Below are 24,111 nucleotides of genomic sequence, written 5' to 3'. Positions count from 1 at the left end.
CAATTTTTCTAATTTTTGATCACCAATTTTTATGTTTCAAAGTTTTCATCTCATAGTTTATCGTTTTGTTAATTTCAATTTTACAATTTTGCACCTTTTCCAGTTTCTTGATTCTAAAAGTTGAAAAATCGAAAAGTTGAAAAATCGAAAATTAAAGACGAAAAACTAATCGAAAAAAGTTGAAAAATCGAGAAACTAAAAAACAGAAATGTTTGACAATTTTACAATTTTTTGATATTACAATTTTTCACTTTTCAACTTTTCATTTTTTAAATATTCAATTTTTCAAATTTTCAATCTTTAATTTTTCAATTCCTCGATTTTCCAATTTTGCAATTTTTGGTTTTCTGAATTATACGATTAAAGAAATCGGAAAATCGTATTTTCTAGATTTCGATTTTATAATATTTCGTTTTTTCGATTTTGCACTTTTTGGATTTTGAAGTTTCTCAAAATCTTTCGATTTTTCAATTTTTCTAATTTTTGATCTCCAATTTTTAAATGTTTCAAAGTTTTCATCTCATAATTTATCGTTTTATTACTTTTAGTTTCACAATTTTGCACTTTTTCCATTTTCTTGATTCGCAAAGTTGGAAAATCGAAAAGTTGAAAAATCGAAAATTAAAGTCAAAAAACGAAAGATCGAAAAAAGTTGAAAAATTGAGAAACTCAAAAAAACAGAAATGTTTGTCACTTTTACAATTTTTTGTACAATTTTTCACATTTCAATTTTTCATTTTTTTTTTCGATTTTTCCATTTTTTATTTCTTCAGTTTTTCAAGTTTTTGCTTTTATTTTTCATATTCCCGATTTTACAGATTCATTTTTTCGATTTTGTTACAATTTTCGTTTTTTATTTCCTTTATCTTTCTTTCGTTTATTCAACTTTTCAAATTTTCAGTTCTTCGATTTTGCAAATTTTAAAATTTTCAGTTTTGCAATGAGTGGATTTCTCCCAATTATCCGAATTCTTTACAGTATTTCGTTTTTTTCGTTTTGCACTTTTTAAGATTTTTTTCGGTGAATTATAGATAGACGAGACAGACGACAAACAAACGAAAACGGGGGACCTATTCTCCATTTTCTAGGATCCATGAAATGTCGAGCACACATGTAATTAGCCCTTCTCGAAATGGATTATAAGTTTTTTAAATACGTTGTGACAAACTGAGGTTTCTGTTATGCTTTGGAGGGAAGTTTGACGTTAGCAACTCTACAACTTTGTTTGAACAAGGTTTGCGAAGGAAAATAAAACAAAAAATGAAAACCGAACATCAGACACAAGGAAAATTCGTTTAATAATAACAATATCGGATTAAAGTTTCAGGAAAATTCATGATAGTATGATAATAGGCCTATTAATATTTCAATACAGCGAATAAAGAAATAACGATTCAACAAAAAATATTTACAACCCTAGGAACAATTGAAACTCCCACATTAAACTTAAAAACAAGCTCCCAACTTTAGCACACTCTTTGTTACAATACCAAGCTAAAATATGTCAAAGAAATATTTAAAAAACTGTTGTAAACCACCAATTTAGTGGGAAACGAATTAGATTTTTTCAGACTAATACATATTCAAATTCAGTGAATCTAAAAATATTCACCGAACCTCGTTAGGTCGTCACAAACAACTGCAAAAAATTATTCAGCCAAATTTTGTTTTAAAATTGTTAAGCTGAATTAACGTTGCTTGGTAAAATAAATGTACAATATAGTCTGTATTACAATTTTGTTGAGTGTATTTTTCTCAATATTGCAATAATAATTAGAGACAGCAATAAACTTGAACAATTAAGACCGAAAAATAAAATTTGAAATGTTTGAACTTTGACCCCCAACTCTTTTCCTTTGATATCCTCACCCCCTACCTTTCGCCCTCACACTCACCTCCAGATCTTTCCATTCCGGCGCCTCGAATTTGCACCCTGCATGCCCTACCCTTTCCCAACCCTTCTGGCGCGTCGCAATCTCTCCCGGAATTTGCAAGCGACGTGTCAGTTCCGGGAATGAGGATTCCGGTGCAATTCCTCACCGTCTCTGCGGGAATGTCCCGAACCGCAGCCGTGGGACTGCTCGATGAAGTACTTAGCAGCCCTGTGGAAGTGTTAAAGTCTGGTTTTGTTTGTAAGATTTGCTCCGGCAAAAACGTGTCTCCCTTCCAGCAATAACCGTCCACATAACAACGCATCCCTGGGATTTCGCCTCACGTTTTCCACCGGGCCGTAATTATTTTTAATGCTCTTGCGCCCCTCGCAAAAACTTTCTCAACACACGAATCGGGTTCATGGAGCCAATTAAAAGTTAAGATATGTTGAAACATTCACTGCAAACTACCGGCAAATAAGCTTTATACCCATTAAAATGAGCGGGGGAGACAAAGCGTTCTCTCCCCCAGTTTCGCATTGTGATGTTCGTACGTGTACGGGAGCAAGCTCTGAACATATTTTATGTCAATCCGTGATTAATTTTGACGCAGGGAGCTGGAAGGTACAGATCGAAAGTTAACCTCGTAGGGTGATCTCAAGGGTGTTTTATTTACATCCGCAACAACAAAGCGGGGAATATCTGACACGACAAATACAGGGCTTTCGGAATTTTAGAGCTTCAAAGCTCAAACAAATTGATAAAGAAAAAATGTGTACTATACTATTTACAGCCACACGTTCTATTCTCGATAGTTCGCTATTACCGGTTCGAGGTCGTTCTGGAACCCCCGCCTAGACAATTATTTACAATTTAAGTAGGTGATTTCTTAGTCCTGACAGTATTGGTAACATGACAATATATATCCCAGGTACTTTATTTATCATCGAAGATATAAAATACCATCTCTGTGGAATATCGCAAATAAGCTTAACATTCATTAAAATGAGCAGGGGGCGGCGAGGCGTTTTCTCCCCGGTTTCGCATTGTGATGCGTGTAGGTGTACGCTCGCTCCGAACATATTTTATATCAATCCGTAATTAATATTGTCGGAGGGAGGATCGCAAAGTACACATCGAGTGTTGGCTCTGTCTTTAATTATTAGGCTCGGAGGGGCATTTTTCACGCGCCGTCTACGCCGCATTTGTCATCCTCCGGAGGGCGGGATAACTCCGGTCGACGTTCTGGCACAGTTTTGCAACAGTTCGTGGCCAATTATCCTGAACGAAAACGTTTTTCGGCGAAAGGGAGGTTTTTGTCGAGGATTATAAGACATTTTTAGGTTGGAGCGGTCGAATTGTTACTTGTACAGATGATTAGACGAGAAATGAAGTAGAGAGGAAAGCAACAAATAATCGTTGTCGGGAAAAGTTCGAGGGGATAATTAATATGCCATTGAGGGGAGTCGGGAATTTCGTGAAGGAAGAATATGAGTCTAATTTTTTTCGAGATAATTACGTTGAAATTGGTCTGGAAGTCGTTACGCACTTTGTAAGATAATCCGCATTTTTTTAAATTTGCATTTTTACGGAGATACGTACACTTCAGGTGACGTCAGAATGTTTGTGAAGGAAATGAGACAGTTTAACTGAAAAAAGAAAATACTTATTCAATAGCTCATTTATGCGCTTCGACTTTGTATAAAAGCCCCATGAAAAGCTTCACGGTTATAAAGCAATAATACGAAGCGCTGATATTTGCAAATTCCATCTCGAAATTACACGAGCAGTTAGTATGAAATTGTAAACTACTGCAAACAGTATTATTCGTCCGAGCTCCACCTCCCGGAGCATCTCAAAGCTCACGATAACTATTACTCTGTACAAGCAGACAAAACAAGTTCGCTACATGCAATCCAAGTTTAGCATTCCGCCCTCGGCTAATCAGTAGACCTCCTCGGTTCGCGTAAAGCAAGATCAAAATCAATGCATATCAGTTAGTACCTGCATGTTCCGTTAATAAGCTCGACATGTGGACGTATCTTGCCCTAATTTGTGCTTTTGGGATACAGGATAAGGGTTAGTTTTTGGCAGTTGAGATTAGAAAAAAAAATGTGTATTATCTCTAAACTCGTAGTTCATGACTTGTAAATTTACAGTTGACGCGTTTTCATACATTTTGAAACAGAGTGGAAATATGTGTTAATGTGGAAATTAAATTATAACAATCTTTATTGCTTTTTGTTTTTAATTTATTAAAAGGGTCACTAATTACATTAAAACCGGCTTCATGAAACTGAAAAAACGGAAATGACTGTTTCATTTAAATTAGAGATAATGTAATTAACACTATGTACAAAATAATCATTTATGTGGTTTGATATTAAAATGGCTATTTTCGTACGGTTGCTGTTAATTTCACTGTTATTTCAAATAGACTAATAAGCTTTATTGTATTTAAAGAATGCGGCATTTTCGGGAGATTTGTATTTACTTTTCACTCGACAAGTCCAGAATGAATCATTTTACATTATTTGTAGTACGTTTGCTTGCTTGTTTTAAGCGAAAGAGCAACTTTTGCTGGAATGTTTTTATGAGAAGTTTAAATCCGCCTGAAGCAATTTTTGTTACGAATAAACCAAAAATACCCTGAAATATACCCTTTTCAGTAGGCGTTGAATTAACTAATCAAATGCAAGAAAGTTTCACAAAAGTTTTAGTCAGATTAAATTAAAGTGGCGAATATTGCCCGGAAATGAGGCGATTCACCATCTTGTGGAAACCAATTACCGCAGAGTTGTAAATCTTCATCTTTCAAAAATATAGCGCTAAATCAAAAATTCTGAACAACTAAGTATTTCCAGACAAACTCGTTTTTTCGTTTCTAAGATATAAATCTATAAGTTATCATACCAGCGTTCGATTTTATAACTAAACAAAGTTATCAACCTCTAAATTTGAAACGAATTCAGCATATATACATTTTTAAGTCTAATTTAGATCGTTTCGACTGAAAATCAGATTGACCCAGTGGACTAAGGCGCTAAACGTAAGTTCTGGTTTGAAAAACGAGCGAAGGTTCGAATTCTGCACCTGACACTATAATTGACATTTTTCTCAAAAATGTAAAATGTATATTGCAATACCCAAACCAAATTGCTAACATCCATGTGCTGTCAAAATCATCATCCACCTATGACGTTATAGTCTATGACAACTAACAACGGTATTTCAGTGTATGAAAAATATAAAAAATTAGTCGAAGGTTATTTGGACCCCCCCCCCCCCCCTGCGCCAAGGATTTGCTCCCAAGTACCGACAATGTAAAATATATTTAAAGCAGATAACCATCGGGAAAAATATTCTCTCAGCACAGTTCATTTTTTGAATAAACCTACGATTTCTTCGTTGTTTAAATAGGTACGGATAAACTAGGGACAGATTCGTGATTCTAAGCACATTTCCGACACGAATGAAAAAAAATGCTCTCCAATTATTTTGTTCGTTTCCATATCTATCCCTAACCCCGGCGTATTGTTGGCAAATTCCATCACGCGTTGACAGACGATATGTAGAGGCCCATTTTTCCATGAGAGGAATCAGCGGAAGTTTAAATTGAAACACCTCTGTGCGATTTTATAGCCAAACAAAATTACTAACCTCTACATTTGAAACAGATTCAGCCTAATGCCTAATTTAAATCGTTTCGACTGAAAATCAGATCGGCCAAGTGGACTGTTTTGAGAATCGAGCGCAGGTTCGAATTCTGCACCTGACACCATAGTTGACGTTTTTGTCAAAAATGTATATTACAATACCTAAACCAAAATACAAAAATCCTGAAGTGCCATGCGTTGTCAAAATCCTCATCCACGACCACCTATGACGTAATAATCTATGACGACACCGAGCGCGGTCAACTCCGAAAGTTGGCAAATAACAACTCAGGAAAATAAGAAAGCATGCACTGTTTCAGATATTGCAGAAAAATATAAAAAAGGTTATTTCATCAGAACTTCCCTCGCCCTTGACCTATAGTCCGACAAATCCCGTTACTTTAAATTATAAAATTGGATTTTACGATTTTCATTTTTGTAATAACCTGTATAATGTAAAAATTAGTGTTTTAAATAACAACCCGGCACCAAGGATTTGCGCTCCCAAATAGGAACGATGAAAAATATATTTAAAGCAGATAACTATCAGAAAAAATATCGTCTCAGTGCAAGCTTAAAAGTTCAAGTGTTTATGTTTATACATCGAAAGAATGTCACGTAGAAATTAGTTTGATTTGAATGAGGTCGTCTCCTCAAAATAGAGGACGTCATTAAATTATTTGTGGGGATGATTAGGAAAGTTTGTTAAGCATTTAATAACCTACATAATTATCCTAATATACTTACAAAATTTAACAATCAGTCTAGTAGTTTCGGAGATTACGTGTCCAATAAAAATTGAGACAGACGCCAGACAGACAGACGGAAAAGAGAGAACATTTTTTTCGTACTCTAGGGGTCATGAAACGTGGAAAAAACATTAAATTGGCAAGTCGCCCGATTGAGTTGTTTGCTATACTTTTTTAGTTTACGATAGAGAAGTAAAAAGCAAAAGGAAGATGGGAATTACATAAAATGACCTATTTTAAATTTTGGAAAAAACGCGAATTTTCCGAGATATAAAGATATCAACAGAAGCTAAACACATATCTCTTTGAATCAACTAAGTCAACTTAATTTTTGACTCAAAGAAGGTGGAAGTGACGGGATAATAAATACGTTCATTTCCTTACTTTTGAAGAAAATGTTATATTAAATAAGTATTATTCCTTCGGCGAAATATAACCTAACCTGACCTGATTTCACCTGGCCTGACCTGACTTGTCCTGTTCAGATTTGACTGACCTTTCCTAATCTGAGCTGAAATTTCCCATGGACCCATTTTTAGACATTTTTTTAAGTTTCTTGTTGTCAAAATAAATCTACTCATATTAAAAAACAAAAGGCAAAATCTAGCCCCGCCCACCCGCCCTCTCTCAATTGTGATGATTTTTTTTTTAATCGTCGAGAGCCAAAGCGGAATTTAAGTGCAAAATCCTTATTATTTCTCTAAAGAAATTACCGTGTAAGACTTGTTTTTGAGTATCGTGTTATTCAAAGTATACTATGTACATATATTAAGAAAAAATTAAAGCTAAAGATTAAGCTTCACCCATTCCTGCCTTAATCTAAATAGTAATGAAGTTTTCATTCGTTGCCAGACCAGGGGCGGAGCCTAATTGCAAAATCCATATTTTCTTCCAAAAATGTACCAATTTAGACATGTTTTAAGTTGCTAAGAAAAAAATCATCACAATTGAGATGGGGTGGGTGGGCGGGGTTTATATTTTGCCTTTTTTTAGTATACATAGTATTCTTTGAACAACACGATACTCAAAAACATGTTTTTAATTGCTTGTAAAGAAATATTTTGCAATTAACCTCCGTTCCAGTTGTTCACGGCGAATAAAAAAAAATCAGCACAATTGAAATAGGGCGGGTGGGCCGGCCTATATTTTACCTTTTTGTTTTAATATGTGTACGCTTCTTTTCACAACATGAAACTTAAAACATGTCTAAAATGGAAACTTTTAAACATTTTTTAAGTTTCTTGTTGTGAAAAGAAGGCTACACATTTTTAGAAGAAAAAAAAAAAAAACAAAATATATCCCCGGCCACCCACCCTGAGTCAATTGTGGTGATTTTTCTTTTATTCTTCGTGAGTCAAGAAGGCAGAGCTTAACTGCAAAATCCTTATTTCTCTACGAGAAATTAACAACATGTTTTTGAGTATTGTGTTGTTCAAATAATACCATGTATATTAAGAAAAATAAAACCAAAGATTAGATCCCACCCCATAATTGCAAAATCCATATTTCCTTACAAAAATGTATAAAAATGTATCATTTTAACCATGTTTTAAGTTTTTTGTTGTGACAAGATGGCATTAAGAAAAAAAAAGGCAAAATATAAGCCCCGCCCACCAGCCCTGTCTTAATTCTGATGATTTTTTATTCGTCCCAAGCCGAAGGACGAAGCCTAATTGCAAAATCGATATTTCGCTAGACAAATTTACCATTTTAAACATCTCTTAAGTTTCTTGTTGTGAAAAGAAGACTACACATTTAAGAAAAAAAAGGGGGCAAAATGTAGCCCCGCCCACCCACCCTATCGCAATTGTGATGTTTTTTTTTTATTCGTCGTGAGCCAATAGGGCGGAGTTTAACTGCAAAATCCTTATTTCTGTACGAGAAATTAAAAACATGTTTTTGAGTATCGTGGTGTTCAAAGAATAGTAGGTGTATTACGAAAAAATAGAGCCAAAGATTAGTTAGGTCCCATCCATACCCACCGATCTCAATTCTCAATTGTGACGAATTTGTCATTGGTTGTCAAATCGAGGGGGGGGGGCTTAATTGCAACATCCATATTTGTCTACAAGAATTTACCATTTTAAACATGTTTCAAGGTTCTTGTTCTGAAAAGGTGACTACGTATATTAAGAAAAAAGGCAAAATATTAAAACCTGTTTTGAGGTAACCTGACCTGTCTCGACCTGACCTGACCTCTCCCTACCTTATTTAAAAAGACCTGACCTGAGTCAATCTGGTCTTCTGACTTGATCTGACTTGATCTGACCTGACCTCTCCTGATCTGATCTGACCAGACCTGACCTTACCTGGGTTAACCTGACTTCTCCTGACCTGATCTGACTTAAAGTTTCTAATGGATACTGCAGTAGTGACTTGGCCTGACCTCTCTTGACCTGACCTAAGCTAACCTGACCTGTCCTAAGTTAACCTGATCTCCTGACTTGATCTGACCTGATTTACCTGCAATTTCTAGTAAATATTGTAGTAGTGTTGTGGTGTGCATGAACTAGGACTCAGGAGTAAGAAATTTAGATAAAAATATTATAGTCTAATCCGACAAACATATTTTACTATTTCGTATATTTTAAAAAATAATGGATTATTGAAATAAAGACTTTTTAATTTATGTTATATAAGTATATCTAATTTTTCGCTTTTTCTACGATATTTAAAAAAGTTGCTCCTCAAATCTATCCAATCCCTAAATTTTATTAATCGAATTTAGATGTTTCTTTGTAATAGTAGAATAAAAAGGGTGCATTGTCCATTACTATTGAAAATTTTTGAGTATAAAATAAAAAATCCGACGTAAACGTGCAGTTATGTAGTAGAACTGATCCTTTACCACCAAATACGTAGTAACAAGTACCCCAAAGTACCAAAAAGCGACAGCCCCCCTGCACCGGACTCCAGAACAAGTTCGCTACATGCAATCCAAGTTTAGCATTCCGCCCTCGGCTAATCAATGGACATCCTCTCTTCTCGCAAAACACGATCAAAACCTATATCTACCTCGCTAATGTCGGCCGTAAAATCGAGGAATGCCGTTACGACGCTCAATTACAATCCCAGCAGCCCCAAGGTGGTAAAACTCGGCCAATAAATAAGCCGTGTAAGCGGTGCCGTTGCAAAAGTGGGGCCGTTAAAATTTCAGATGCAAATAGTATTCGCTTAAGAGCCCCATTCCAGACGCAATCTTTTTATTGTGTGAGTCCGCCTTTTTTCCGGGATATGTTGCGGAATATTCCGGGATTAATGGCGCCCGGAAAACGCCGTATTTCTTCATCAGCGAGATCTGCAGCGTCCAATTAGTCTAATGAAAATATATTTGCAGGTGAGTTCCTGGCGTCGCGGCGACGCTACAAGGAGGCGGCGGTTATGTACGAGAAGGCGGCGGAATTGAGGCCGCACGACTACGAGCTGGCGGTGGCGGCGGCGACGGCGATGCGGCAGGCGGGCCGACACCTGGAGGCGGAGAGGTGGTACAGGACGGCGGTGGATCTCAAGCCTTCAGTGAGTTTTACACTAGTTTAATTTCTTTCAACTAAAACTGCTGCATATTTTTTGATTTTTTACATTCTTCAATTTTTAAAACGAAGATCGTCGAATTCACGTAAATGGGTTTTGAATCATTGAATGAAACCACTATAAATAGAAATTTTATAAATTTGACCAGGAACGAGGGTTTACAGTTGGACATACCAAAAATGAATAAACTGCTTGAAGGGATAATTGATTTTTAAATACTTTATGGTTGTTCGCTGTCTCATTACCTGTCACTCAAGGTAGCTAGCAACGACCTCTTATAAACATAGTGTGTATTTTTTTTAAATGTGCTTTGTAATTCGCAAGTAAAACTCGATAATGTTTAAAATAAATTTACGTTGGATAAAATTCGCCACAAAAACCCGCATTTCCAGATGCTGATTAAACCGAAAAAAAATCGAGCTGAAAGGCCCATGTTTCGAATTTTTTGTAATTAAATGTAGGCGGGTGCTACTTTCTTAATTCATCGCTACCTCCCAAGGCTTCACTCTTTATTCCCGTCTAATTAAATTTTCGACGATGTGAAGATGGAAACTCATTAAATATACAATTAGCAAGAACAGACCTTTGGCAAAATTGCCTCCTTTTTCGCCCACTCAAACTGGAAATGTTATAATCATAATTAAAGCGATTTAGAAAGGGAAAAATCGGTGAATTAGGTAAAGCGTTGAAATCCTTGAGAACTTAACAAACTGCCACTGCTAAGCTACAGAAATCACTGGAGAGCTTCATTTCCATTTTATCATATCCTTCTAAGAGATTTCTTTCTCTAGTAAACGTCAAGGAGCTTCGATTCGTTCGCTAAAATGGGTATTTTATCAAAGTGAGTGAGTGGCGAGCGAATTTTGACCTGGCGAAAATTGTTAATAAAGGGTGTATGCTTGGTTTCTCGCAAAATTTTAAATTCAATTTAGGCTGTGCTGGAGGAAATTTAATAGGTAGTTAAAAGTTGCTGAGCAAAAAACATATTTTTTGCCCTTTATATCGAGTACTTTGTGGGGTTGGTTAAATTAGCAGCGAAGCAAAAAGCAGGATTTTTTGTGCAATATTTCGAAATTATCTCACATATTTTTATTTTTTTAATACAACAACAACAAAAAACCAATTCGATTAAATTTAAAATTATTCCATTGAAACAAAAATATTTGGCTACATCAATTTTGAAAACAATATTTACTCTTTTAGTCCGTTACATGACAACAGAGTTGCGAATATTCTTGAAAACGATTCATTATTATATAACTTGATCCGCATCTATGGAACTCCGCAGTGCTGATTATTTGGAGAACCAAACTTTGTTAAATTGTTGTGGAAGCTTTTAGTAGCGTAGTTATGGCGATACTTAGACACTAAAGTAGTTTAGAGCGCCTGGCAACGAGGTCACTACACCGGCCACTTTTTTTGCAGGACGCTCGCAGCCACACGAACCTGGGGGCCATTCTCCACCTCAACGGTAAATACAGCGAAGCGGCCAGCAGCTACAAGGAAGCCCTGAGGCTGCAACCCGACGACATCACCACCCTCACGAACCTCCACAAACTCCATAGCGTGATGACTTGACGCTGATCGAAGCCTGAAGACGGTTCATAATCAACGAAACGAGGATATCTGTGCAACGTGTGCTTCTCCACGCCGACGTTTTGGGACCACCCCGTATAGCGACACTCGGCATCCACGAGACTCTGACAATATGAATGACGATCGATAGTGATATTTTTGTTAAGAACTGTATTTTTTCAGAACACTGATATCCTGTACATAGGGTCCGGTTTGGGTTAATTTTTCGTACGGAAATGTTTACATATCTTTTTATCAGTGTAATGTCATTTTGGATTGGATAAAGCTTCTATTATTCCTCGGAACTGTAAGCTTTCAAATATTATTACCATATTGTTGGCTTTTAATGGGTCGTATTGTAATTAAAATCTGTATTTAATTAAATTGTAAAATAAAGCTTTAACTTATTTTGTGTATGCAGCGGTTTCATTCCGGACCTAATTACCACCTCCGGGGCGTAATAAATCGCCCACCTTAAGGACGGGAGAGGGCGTCAATATCGATTTCGAATTATTCAGCGGCGGTTAATCAGTTATGTCCTCATCATCCCTAAAAAATTACCCTGCTGATAATAGTTTGGGAATTTTATTACCCTTTTTCTGCTAAGCAGTTCCAGCCATTAATGGCACGGAATAAATGCCTTTTTATATCCAGTCCGTGGGATTTTCAACTAAAATCATTTCTTTAACGACGCACTAATTACGAAATGAAATCTAATGCACTTAATTCTTGCGAAATTTTCCTTATTGATCACGACATTCTGCTATTCGATAGGTTATTTCAAAATACCGGAGATCACATTTTCCTCTTAACGGGATATAGGCGATGGAAAACATATTTCCGTTTTCAGCACAAAAAAGTTTTCATTCAGTAATTTTTCCATTAGTGCCGAATTCGAAAACCGTATTTTCTAATTTGGGCGCATTGTGATGGGCTAAACCGAAACTACCAAGTACGTTGTTCTGTATGTACCTGGAAGTTGATTTCGAAATTTCGAGTCAAACAAAAATTCTCCAGCGGCGTAGGCAGCCACAACCTGTATTCATTTACGTAATGCGTCCCCTCCACTTTTATTTCTTTCATAAATTTGCCGCCATTTCCCCGCCCCCTCGCCGCAATTTACTCGACTTAATCCTCAAAAACCACATCAGCCCCCGCTCGATCCATCCCATAAACCGCCCTCTTTGATTATTCACATAAAAAAGATTGTGGAGATCAGTCCACCGCATCCGGACTTTTCCAAACCGGAATTTCTCCGATGATTCGTTTCCGCTCAAGTTGAAATCTCGTTTGCAGGTTTACAACAATCTATTTCTGGACGGTGGATGCACTTGACGATATTTTCACACAAGTTCCGGACTATTCCGGACGGTGCAAGTGCTATTTGCAAGCAAATGAGCGGAGTTTTCTGTTTTACAAGCCCGGAGTTATGACAATGTGGCGACGGTGCTTTGTCTGCGGCGGCGACTTTTTTAATGGGGGTGGTGTCGGGGGGCGAATTTCCGCCCTTTATTGACTTATTAATCCTCTGAAGTTAGGCAACTCATGGTAAGTACATTGTCTGCAGTCTGATTAATTAGGTTCATAACCCGTTGGAACTTCTATCAAAATTCCATAATTGTTGTCTGTTTCAAAAACAGAATGATTTAGTCTCAGAATAAGTACATATATTATAAATTTAAAAGTTCGTTACAAGCACATTTACACTTGACAAACCAAAGCCTCGTAATTCGTCGCCTTTACCTCCTTACCATGGCTAGGAAAATAGCAAACACCAAACTTCGGATGTATCTAAAAGAGCGTAAAGTGTAAAAAAAACAACAAAAATTGTGGTCAAAATTGGTCACCTTTCCAATAATCCAAGACCCATCATGGGACACTCTTCCCACATATAAGGGTGCACCGTCCTTATTATGCCCGGCTTGTACCGCCCCTGCGGGTACATGGCCACCTCTCGCTGGCACCCATTTCAGATAATTGATACACAAAATCTACCAAAAACTTGTTATAAACGAAATGTGAAAATATGAGACTTACTTCATAATTCTGCACGGGATGTTCTTTCCCATCGTGGGCGACATAAGCGGCTCGTTTGGCCGGAACGACGTGCACTGGGGCCAATTCGTTGCCAAAGTGTGCCCGGCCTATGTAGACAGGGTGGTTCTGGGTGTCGAAACCCATCTGGACGGCCATGGGAGGGACATTTTCTTCACAAACGCAGGAATTGACCCAGTGATACGGAGCTGAAATTGTAACAAAAAATAAAAAAAAAATATAATTTTTAAATACTTGCTTTTTCCAGCCATATTAATTCGGAAATGTTAGCACTAAGAAAGAAATGCAAGTGAGGAATAGAGCTCGGCTGGGACGGTTTTAAGGGTGTTCGTTATCTTATCTCTTGTCGCACCTTGTGTCATTCCTTTGAAGAATTTTATTAGCCGCTTGTTTTATGGTCTTAAAACACTAGTGTCACGGGTTTACCAGAAATCATATTTCCCGTCAAATACATTTCCGAGTTGGACTTTTAAGAAACCCAGTTGACTAACACCTGGGTTTGAGTGACTTTTCTGTTAAAAAAAAAATATTGAATGCAGTGACAAACACTGACTCAAATACCGGCTAATAACGGCAACAAAACTCAAAAATATAAATAAATTCGGCTAACTAAAAAGTACTTGTTTAAGGATAAAGCTAGAAATGTTTGGGCGGAGATTTTATATCTTAAACATAAAACTACAAAGGAATCAAAATATCGTAGAACATGAAGAAAAATAAAAACATAAAAAATAGGGTTAAATTCACAAAGTTTTGCAGTGACAAAAGCAACAGTTGATTCAAATTAAATCAATAAATGCAAATCACTTAATAATCGTAATTTAAAATTACGACTTCGCGAAAATTTAACAAGTAAATATGAGGATGTTTAAACAGTGATAAAAGCAAAGAATATTAAATCTGTTTGTATGCAAAATAAACCGCAGTTAAAATGAGTGACAAATATTACATCAATAAATAGTTACCAGAACACACGAAACCTCTTCATAATACTATCTATATCCGAGTACTGACCAATACCTGGAGGTAAAATATTTAGCTTTACGTATTATGCCAAAATTCAACTTCATCACAGACAGAGGCACCAGTGGCCGCCAAATTTTATAAAGGTACTTTTAAATGAAATAAAACTAAATTTTTCCCGGATTCGTTCAACAGGTGTCATTTTCACCTGATCAAGGGAATTCCGGATTCTTTCAAATTACTTCAAAATTAGGACAAGAGGTCCCTGAGATTCTTTCAAACTCCTCTAAAAATAAAAACACGATAAAGGATCCGCGAGATTCTTTAAATTACTTCAAAAATAAAACACAAGAAGTTCCCGAGATTCTTTCAAATTACTCCAAATACTAGATAAGGATCTCCGAGATTTTTCCGACTACTTCAAAAATAAAACACAAGGGGTCTCCGAGATTCTTTCAAATTACACTAAAAGCAAGAAAGAATCCCCAAGATTCTTTCGACTACGTACTTCAAGAACAAAACACAAGGGATCCCCGAGATTCTTTCAAACTACTTCAAAAACAAAACAGAAGGGGTTCCCGAGATTCTTTCAATTTCTTGAAAAACAAAACATGAAGGGTCCCGGAAATTCTGTCAACTGCTTCAAAAACAAAACACAAGGGGCCCCGAGATTCTTTCAAATTACACTAAAATCAAGAAAGAATCCCAGAGGTCCTTTCGACTACCTATATCAAAAGCAAAACACAAGGGGTCCCCAAGATTTTTTCAAACTACTTCAAAAACAAAACAGAAGGAGTCCCCGATATTCTTTCATACTACTTCAAAAACAAAACAGAAGAGATCTCCGAGATTCTTCAAAATTACTCCAAAAACAAGATAAAGATCTCCGAAATTCTTTCAAGTACTTCAAGAATAAAACACAAGGGGTCCCTGAGATTCTTTCAAACTACTTCAAAAACAAAACCCAAGGGGTCACCGAAATTCTTTCAAATTACGCTAAAATCAAGAAAGAACCCCCGAGATCCTTTCGACTACCTACTTCAAAAACAAAACACAAAGGTCCCCGAGATTTTTTCAAACTACTTCAAAAACAAAACAGAAACAGTCCCCGATATGCCTTCATACTACTTGAAAAACAAAACACACGAAATCTCCGAGATTCTTCAAAATTACTCCAAAAACAAGATAAGGATCCCCGAAATTCTTTCAATTACTTCAAAAACAAAACCTGAAGGGACCACGAGATACTGTCAACTACATATTTAAAAAACAAAACAGAAGAGGTGCCCGAGATTCTTCTAAACTACTTCAAAAACAAAACACAACGGGTCCCCGAGATTCTTTCAACTACTTCAAAACCGGAACACAAGAGGTCCCTGAGATTCTTTAAAATTACTGCAAATACTAGATAAGGATCCCCGAGATTTTTCCGACTAATTACATCAAAAATAAAACACAAAGTGTTCCTGAAATTCTTTCATACTTCAAAAACAAAACACAAGGGGTCCCCGAGTTTCTTTCAAATTACTCCAAAAACAAAATAACGATCCCCGAAATTCTTCTGACTACTTCAAAAACAAAACACAAGGAGTCCCTGAGATTCTTTCTAACTACCTTAAAAACAAAACCCAAGGGGTCACCGAGATTCTTTCAAATTACGCTAAAATCAAAAAAGAATTTCCGACATTCTTTCGACTACTTACTTCAAAAGCAAAACACAAGGGGTCCCCTCGATTCCTTCATAGTACTTCAAAAGCAAAACAGAAGAGATTCCCGAGATTCTTCAAAATTACTCCAAAAACAAGATAAGGATCCCCGAAATTCTTTCAATTACTTCAAAAACAAAACCTGAAGGGTCCACGAGATACTGTCAACTACATATTTCAAAAACAAAACAGAGGAGGTGCCCGAGATTCTTCTAAACTACTTCAAAAACAAAACACAACGGGTCCCCCAGATTCTTTCAACTACTTCAAAACCAGAACACAAGAGGTCCCTGAGATTCTTTAAAATTACTGCAAATACTAGATAAGGATCCCCGAGAATTTTCCGACTAAGTACATCAAAAATAAAACACAAAGTGATCCTGAGATTCTTTCATACTTCAAAAACAAAACACAAGGGTTCCCCGAGTTTCTTTCAAATTACTCCAAAAACAAAATAAGGATCCCCGAGATTCTTTCAAACTACTTCAAAAAGAAAACAGAAGGGGTTCCCGAGATTCTTTCAATTTCTTCAAAAACAAAACCTGAAGAGTCCCGGAAATTCTGTCAACTACTTCAAAAACTAAACACAAGGGGCCCCGAGATTCTTTCAAATTACACTAAAATCAAGAAAGAATCCCCGAGGTCCTTTCGACTACCTACATCAAAAGCAAAACACAAGGGGTCCCCGAGTTTCTTTCAAATTACTCCAAAAACAAAATAAGGATCCCCGATATTCTTTCATACTACTTCAAAAACAAAACAGAAGAGATCTCCGAGATTCTTCAAAATTACTCCATAAACAAGATAAAGATCTCCGAAATTCTTTCAAGTAGTTCAAAAACAAAACACAGTGGGTCCCTGAGATTCTTTTAAACTACCTCAAAAACAAAACCCAAGGGATCACCGAAATTCTTTCAAATTACACTAAAATCAAGAAAGAACCCCCGAGATCCTTTCGACTACCTACTTCAAAAACTAAACACGAGGGTCCCCGAGATTTTTTCAAACTACTTCAAAAACAAAACAGACGAGATCTCCGAGATTCTTTAAAATTACTCCAAAAACAAGATAAGGATCCCCGAAATTCTTTCAATTACTTCAAAAACAAAACCTGAAGGGTCCACGAGATACTGTCAACTACATATTTCAAAAACAAAACAGAAGAGGTGCCCGAGATTCTTCTAAACTACTTCAAAAACAAAACACAACGGGTCCCCGAGATTCTTCCAACTACTTCAAAACCGGAACACAAGAGGTCCCTGAGATTCTTTAAAATTACTGCAAATACTAGATAAGGATCCCCGAGATTTTTCCGACTAAGTACATCAAAAATATAACACAAAGTGTTCCTGAGATTCTTTCATACTTCAAAAACAAAACACAAGGGGTCCCCGAGATTCTTTCATACTACTTCAAAAGCAAAACAGAAGAGATTCCCGAGATTCTTCAAAATTACTCCAAAAACAAGATAAAGATCTCCGAGATTCTTTCAAATTACTCCAAATGTTGGATAAGGACCCCCGAGATTTTTTTGGCTACTTCAAAAATAAAACACAAGGGGTCCCCGAGATTATTTCAAATTACTCCAAAAACAAAATAGGGATCCCAAGATTCTTCTGACTACTTCAAAAACAAAACACAAGGAGTCCCTGAGATTCTTTCTAACTACCTCAAAAACAAAACCCAAGGGGTCACCGAGATTCTTTCAAATTACGCTAAAATCAAGAAAGAATCTCCGAGATTCTTTCGACTACCTACTTCAAAAGCAAAACACAAGGGGTCCCCGAAATTCTTTCATACTACTTCAAAAGCAAAACACAAGAGATTCCCGAGATTTTTCAAAATTACTCCAAAAGCGAGATAAGGATCCCCGAGATTCTTTCATTTACTTCAAAAACAAAACCTGAAGGGTCCCCGAGATTCTGTCAACTATTCAAAAAACAAAACAGAAGAGGTCCCCGAGATTTTTTCAACTACTTAAAAAGGAAAAAACAGGAGGTCCCCGAAATTTTTTCAAACCACTTTAAAATCAAAACACAAGGAGTCTCTGAAATTCTTTGAAATTATTTCGAAAAATAGATAAGGATCACCAAGATTCTGTCAAAAACAAGGTCCTCAGGGGATCGCCAAGATTCTTTCAAACTACTTCTAACTGATTGTTACAATTCTACACCCGGAACGCTGATCCAGATCTGATTCAGATTAGTCCGTATACTCAGTTTTGAAAAATCTGTATCTATGTTCGTATCCGATCCGTTTCCATACGTGGGCCCATTCTAGTTTTAAATTCACAGATATGCTCCGGGTAGGTTTTTTTTAAACCCGGATTTTTAAGTGTCTCATCAGCAACGTTAAAAGCGACAGAATCCATTGTTTCAAAAAAAAAAAAGAAAAACACAAATTGTTTTGTATTAAAATACGTATATTATAAATTTAAAACTGTGTTAAAAGCAAATATAAAGACCAAAATTACAAAACGGACGTCTATTTCTTCTAGACGAAACTTTTTTCCTGATAAGAAAACACACATTCACATTTGACACACTAAGGCCTCGTAACTATTGGCCGTCAACTCTTTACCCTGGCAAGGAAAGTAACAAACAGAAAACTTCGGATGTATCTACAAAAAAAAACAAGTTAGACAAAAAAAACTAGCGTTTAAAGTTGACCACCTTTCCGATAATCCAGGACCCACCGTGGCACACTCTGCCTACATACAACGGCGACCCATCCTTATTGTGCCCAGCTTGTACCGCCCCTGGAGGTACTTTTCCCCCATGAGCTGACACCCATTTTAGATTTATACATAACAGCTATAAAAAACCTGTGTAACCTAAATTCGGAAAAATACAAAATACAACTTACTTGATAATTCTCCACGCAATGTTCTTTACCATTGTGAGGCACATAGGCGAGTCGTTTTGCTGGAACGACGTGGGCGGGGGTCAGTTCGTTATTAAAATGGGCTCGTCCAACGTAAATGGGGTGACCTTGGTGATCGAAACCCATCGGGACGGCCATGGGCGGGACGGTTTTGTCAGCAACGCAGGAGTTGGTCCAGTAAAAAGGAGCTGAAATTGTAGTAACATACAACATTTTCAGATATATTTTTGGGACACTTACTGTTTCCAGCCATATTAATCCAGAAATGGTGACAGTGATGTGGCTAGAGTAAGAAAATATAGCTTTGTGGGATTTTCGCTATCTTATCTATTTTTTCTTAGAGATTATCGCCCTTACATCATAGATCGTTGCTTTGAAGTTTATTAGCGATTTATCTCTTGTTTTTAGTAGTTTTAAAGATAATACTTTTACAACATTATCCAGAAGTAATATTCTGAGTAAAGGAAATTTCGAAATTTATCATTAAAAAAAAGACAACAAAACTCAAACAAAAATTACAAATATTGAACAAACTGTATTATAAATTACATATTAAAAATTTTGTTACAAATAAATACACAACCATTACTCTTTTCTTGATAACAAAAACATATATCCCCATTTAATTTAAGAAAGCAAAACCTCCTAAGTCTTCTCCGTTTCTTCACCATGGTAAGGAAAACAACAAAAAGCAAACTTGGGGTGTACCTAAAAAAATATAGCAGAGTACAGAGACTAAAACTCAATGGGATTTTGTCTCAAAATAAATATATTATAATTTTAAAACTGTATTACAAGCAAATATTAAAACAAAAATGCAGAACAGATGTTCATTTCTCGTAGACGTCTTATAATGAAACTAGGTCTATATATTGTTACGTTGGACGGGTGATTGAAATCGACGTGGGTAAAACTCAACAATTTATTCATTATTCATAATTACCAGAAAGGTGGATCAAAAATTTTAACCTTGAGCGATGAGGAATAGGTTGGTTGTTGTTTGTGATCTTATTGATGACAATAAACTAGAAATTCTTTATTGTTGTTATTTAAGTACATATGCATATATTAAATTTTCACCTTCAGACTTTCCAACTGATATATACAAGATCAATCGGCAAATAAATTCGTCGACAAGGATTAAGAAAATGCGATAATATTTTTTGCACAAGGGATAAGATAACGAAAATCCTTAAAAGCAACTTATTCCAACTCTAACCATTAGTTGTCTCTTGTCGTCACTGTTGTCACTTCTTTAAAATGGCCCAGAACAGTAAGTATTTAAAAAATAACTTCCTGTTGCTATATTTAAAAAATTATAGAAATTGCAGATCTCTATCGTTGGGTGGATGCCTCCATCACCGACGAAAAATTTCCTGTCACGGCCTTTGCAATCGGTACCGACAGCCAAGGCCATGTTGTTTACATGGGAAGAGCATACTTTAATGACATTTTGGGTCCTGTCCACGTTGTCCCACAGCGCAAAATAGCTTACTTACCTAATAAAGGCAAAGAGCATCGTGTTGAAAAATTTCAAGTAAGTCAATTTTTTTCCACACTTCTTATATAACAAGTTTTTTGTAGCTTTTGTGTTTGAACCATTTCAAATGGGTGCCAAGTACGGGCGGAAAAGTACTTCCAGGGGCGGTACAAGGTGGTCGTAATCCCTACGGTTTACCTCTGTATGTTGCCAGAGTGTCCCATCAAGGAGGTTCATTTGTTGGAGTGGTAATAAAATAATCGCAATTCTTGCTTTTGTGTAGCTGGATATTTTTCTTAGGTACATCCAAGGGGAGAAACTGGCTCTTTTCCTTACCAAGGAAAGCAAATTAAAACGCAGGATTACCAGGCCTTGATCACACACTTTTATGACGAATAAATGTGGATTTTATATCACAAAAGAAGTTTCATCTATCAAAAATGAACGGGTGCTCATTTTTCGTAGATGAAACTTCTTTCTTCTTGCATTATTCAATTTATATTGTAAGACAGTTGTAAATTGATAATATACTTATTTTAACACGAAACCGTGTAGAATTTTACTCTTTTTAGAATAGACAAATTATTTAACCCAAATCGGTGGAAGTATTTTAGCAGTCAGTCGTGGGTGGTAAATGCTGGACATGTAATAGTTTGATACTTCAACTTACTTTTTAAAGATAATAATATTTTGTATAATATTGCCAAAATGTATTTCTAAAATGTACTAACACAAGATAAAGTTGCAAATAAATTTCTTCGAAGGAACAACACCTGGTGTGAAACTGGTAATATTTTTTCATGGAAGGCACAAGATAATGCAAACCCTTAAAACCACCAATTATAATAATTTCACACGTCTCACCTAATTGCGGACCAACAGTTAGCGATTAATCGAAGTAATCTTTAATAATATTATCCCTACATAAGGTAGGTAAGTAAGTAACTAGGCAAGAAAAGTCAATGCATACTCAATTTCAGTTTAGCAAAGACTCTAAAATACTTGACGTCCTCATTTAACTAATGGTAACGGATTTCCCAAATAGCTAACTACAGGCTGTTGTAAAACCTCACGCTTACAACACGAATAACAGTGTTATTTATAACTTAATGTTTAGAAAATCTAGTGTTATATTTTTGTATATCAATGGCCACATTTTCAAATATGTTGTTGTACTCTCCGACGTCTCTCTGTGTAGCCGTCTTAAACGAATTTGTTTTATGGATTTGTGTACGATTTTCGTTATCTCACTCGTACAGAACGATCTAAATTGGTGCGGCTAAAACACAAATGAATATACATTGTTAAGATATGCAGTTTTTTTTTTCAGAAAAATTAATCTTTTTAAAATTTCCGGATCGTCTTTCTGTGAATTCCACACTTAAAGTTCCAGGATATCATATTTGTTATTTCCCTGCATCGATGTTGTGAAAGACGTTTGTTTATGGGGAAAATCGGTTTCCAACAAAATATCTGGAATTATTATCGTAAATTAATGAGAAGGATTAAATGCTTTTTTCCGATTATTAGTGTTGTTAATCAAAAATTGAACCTCCTGTACAAGTGCTGTTAAATAATAGACTAGTTCTGGATCAGTTAATGTTTTCAAAATCCCAGTTAATGTATTTAACGAAACAAAAATTAATTTGGTTTGAACTAATGTTACTAATTTTTAAAATGATACTGTTATTGGAAATCTAAGAGCACAGTTTTTGAAGTCGTCTAAAAATAAGACGGGATGTCGTTACTCCTGTGATTTGGCTTGCTCAATTTCAGCTCGTTCAGCAAAATGTACATTTGCGTGTTACATGCCACTTTCAGTAATATAGCTACAAAAACCAACGAAGGATTTTTCAGAAGTTTACTTGACAACTTAAATAGTACAGTTCAAAAATGAAATGTTCTTTAGAAACGTAGAAGAGAGAAGACTGTGTTACCGAACAGGAAAGGTTAGTTATTGTTCTGGATCTTATTAATGAAACTAACTCTATAAAAATTTTCTTGTTAAATTTAAACATCAAATTTTCATTTTTGAAAACATTATTGCCAAAACAAATACACAATGCACGAATAAGAGATCAATCGACAAATAAATGTATGGCCAGGGATTAAGAGAGGATGTGATAATATCAAGGTACGTGATAATGAAACGCTTTAAAAGCAACCCATTCTGACTCTAATCATTACTTATCACTGGTCGTCACTTGCCACATCTTGATTAAAATGTCTCAAAAGCGTAAGTATTTATTTAAAAAATACTGCAAATATTTTTTAAATTTGTTTCAGCTCTCTACCGCTGGGTCGATTCTTGCATCACTGACCCCAAATTCCCCGACTCGGTCCTTCAAGTCGGTGCCGATCCCCATGGTCACGCTGTTTACGTCGGTAAAGCACCAGGTGGCGACTATGTGCTCCCTATCACCGTCATCCCAGCGGACAAAAAAGCCAGTATTGGTGTTAAAGGGGTCGAAAATCCCGTTCAGAAGTATAAAGTAAGTCATATTCTTTCATACTTCCTGTGTAACAATTGTTTGGCAGCTTTTGTCTTCGAACCAACTGAAATGGGTGCCAAGTCAAAACGGTGTGGTACTTCCAGGGGCGGTACAAGTTGGGCATAATAAAGACGGTATACCGATATATGCAGCCAGAGTGTTCCACGAGAGGTCCTGGATTGTCGGAGCGGTGATCATATTGAATCAGTTCTTACTTTTGTATAACTAATTATTTTTTTTAGATAAATCCTAAGTATGAAGTTTGCTATTTCCCTTACAACGGCAAAGAATTGACAACCAAGCAATATGAAGCCCTGGTTTCTGAGTTCTACGTAGAGTAGAGTGGACTTTAAAATTGCGAAAGAAGTTGCATCTACGAAAAATGTACATTGTTTAGTTTAATATCTGCTTGTAACACAGTACTAAATTTATAATAAATGCCTATTTTTACGTTAAACGATATTGACTTTTACTATTTTTAAAACCGTATAATAATCGTGTTACCCAAAACGTTCTACACTATGAGATTTTATGTTATTTATTTTATAAGTTTTTGAAAATCTACTAGCCTAAATATTATTCAATTATCTTGAGGTGAAAAAATCAATCAAATTTCATTTTCTTAAAAAAATGCATGTTTTTGTCTGGTCCCTCTTAATCTGCTAAAAATTCAAAATTCAAACTTAAGCATGCACTGATAATATTTTTTCCCGTTGATTGTCGGCTTTAAATATAGTTAATATTGTCCGAACCTGCGCGGATGCGGGGGTGGTATTTTTGCCACTTTCGACACTATTGGTACTAAAGTTACTATTATCCTTCACAGGGGTCGTCCATTGTTCCCTGGATGAGAGTGAGGATGAGATCCCATGGGTAATTTGCTCATGGTTGATTAGGGTTGTTGCTTTTGTAATGGCTGCACCCTCATAAGGATAGTAGCGGAACGTAGTAGTAGTAATAGTACTAAACGATATTTAAGCTGCAATAACATAAACTAGTAGTGGTTTTGATCTGATTTTTGAAACTAAATCTAGCATTACATTTTTGTTGTTTTTTAAATGTTAAATTTTCATTTTCGGAATTTCCAATCAATCAGCCTGTTTAATTTATGTTTATCTTTTTAAAGGGAATGCTATTTTTATGTAATGTT

The 24,111-nt window shown here is 36.0% G+C and overlaps 4 protein-coding genes and 1 long non-coding RNA gene across 5 annotated transcripts in view; 3 read left to right on the top strand and 2 right to left on the bottom strand.

Moving 5' to 3' along the window:
• The window catches only part of LOC135126478 (protein O-mannosyl-transferase TMTC2-like), a 135,954-nt gene extending 124,156 nt beyond the window's left edge, over positions 1-11,798 (top strand). The window contains exons 9-10 of the mRNA XM_064052505.1: positions 9,614-9,792; positions 11,233-11,798. Coding sequence (XP_063908575.1) covers positions 9,614-9,792; positions 11,233-11,385 — 332 coding nt within the window. The 3' untranslated portion in view covers positions 11,386-11,798. The remainder of the gene's footprint in view (positions 1-9,613; positions 9,793-11,232) is intronic.
• Positions 11,799-13,027: 1,229 nt separating this feature from the next.
• LOC135122505 (uncharacterized) lies at positions 13,028-19,318 on the bottom strand. Its single transcript, XM_064046768.1, has 9 exons — positions 19,230-19,318; positions 18,972-19,177; positions 18,779-18,919; positions 18,640-18,726; positions 13,790-13,845; positions 13,672-13,709; positions 13,420-13,625; positions 13,230-13,373; positions 13,028-13,173 (listed from the first exon to the last, which is right to left on the bottom strand). Exons 1-9 carry the CDS (start codon positions 19,240-19,242, stop codon positions 13,084-13,086), a joined length of 981 nt encoding a protein of 326 aa, XP_063902838.1. The 5' UTR covers positions 19,243-19,318; the 3' UTR covers positions 13,028-13,083.
• A 193-nt stretch (positions 19,319-19,511) lies between these two features.
• LOC135141464 (uncharacterized) lies at positions 19,512-20,108 on the bottom strand. The gene is made up of 3 exons (XR_010282391.1): positions 20,070-20,108; positions 19,933-20,014; positions 19,512-19,697 (listed from the first exon to the last, which is right to left on the bottom strand). It is a non-coding gene; the product is annotated as an uncharacterized LOC135141464 (long non-coding RNA).
• Positions 20,109-20,176: 68 nt separating this feature from the next.
• Positions 20,177-21,016, top strand: LOC135141395 (uncharacterized). Its single transcript, XM_064072498.1, has 4 exons — positions 20,177-20,262; positions 20,312-20,526; positions 20,574-20,717; positions 20,770-21,016. The coding sequence occupies exons 1-4, from the start codon at positions 20,250-20,252 to the stop codon at positions 20,866-20,868; spliced, it is 471 nt and encodes a 156-aa protein (XP_063928568.1). The 5' UTR covers positions 20,177-20,249; the 3' UTR covers positions 20,869-21,016.
• A 1,581-nt stretch (positions 21,017-22,597) lies between these two features.
• LOC135141329 (uncharacterized) lies at positions 22,598-23,418 on the top strand. The gene is made up of 4 exons (XM_064072372.1): positions 22,598-22,705; positions 22,756-22,961; positions 23,008-23,151; positions 23,204-23,418. The coding sequence occupies exons 1-4, from the start codon at positions 22,693-22,695 to the stop codon at positions 23,300-23,302; spliced, it is 462 nt and encodes a 153-aa protein (XP_063928442.1). The 5' UTR covers positions 22,598-22,692; the 3' UTR covers positions 23,303-23,418.
• The last annotated feature ends 693 nt before the right edge of the window (positions 23,419-24,111 follow it).

Source organism: Zophobas morio, unplaced genomic scaffold, assembly GCF_036711695.1.
Source record: "Zophobas morio isolate AGI-343-1 ecotype UQ-CSIRO unplaced genomic scaffold, CSIRO_AGI_Zmor_V1 ptg000002l, whole genome shotgun sequence".
In the NCBI taxonomy this organism is placed as follows: domain Eukaryota; kingdom Metazoa; phylum Arthropoda; class Insecta; order Coleoptera; family Tenebrionidae; genus Zophobas; species Zophobas morio.
Note: the sequence above shows the minus strand (reverse complement) of the source record. Positions and strands in the feature narration are given on the sequence as shown.

Bases quoted from the DNA above. Each gene is read 5' to 3' on its own strand.
- LOC135122505 (XM_064046768.1), bottom strand. The intron at 18,727-18,778 runs GTGGTCAACTTT...TTTTTTTTGTAG, and splicing joins GGTCCTGGATTATCGGAAAG to ATACATCCGAAGTTTTCTGT. The intron at 13,374-13,419 runs GTAAGTCTCATA...AGTTTTTGGTAG, and splicing joins ATCCCGTGCAGAATTATGAA to ATTTTGTGTATCAATTATCT.
- LOC135141395 (XM_064072498.1), top strand. The intron at 20,527-20,573 runs GTAAGTCAATTT...AGTTTTTTGTAG, and splicing joins ATCGTGTTGAAAAATTTCAA to CTTTTGTGTTTGAACCATTT. The intron at 20,718-20,769 runs GTAATAAAATAA...TATTTTTCTTAG, and splicing joins GAGGTTCATTTGTTGGAGTG to GTACATCCAAGGGGAGAAAC.
- LOC135141329 (XM_064072372.1), top strand. The intron at 22,962-23,007 runs GTAAGTCATATT...ATTGTTTGGCAG, and splicing joins ATCCCGTTCAGAAGTATAAA to CTTTTGTCTTCGAACCAACT. The intron at 23,152-23,203 runs GTGATCATATTG...TATTTTTTTTAG, and splicing joins GGTCCTGGATTGTCGGAGCG to ATAAATCCTAAGTATGAAGT.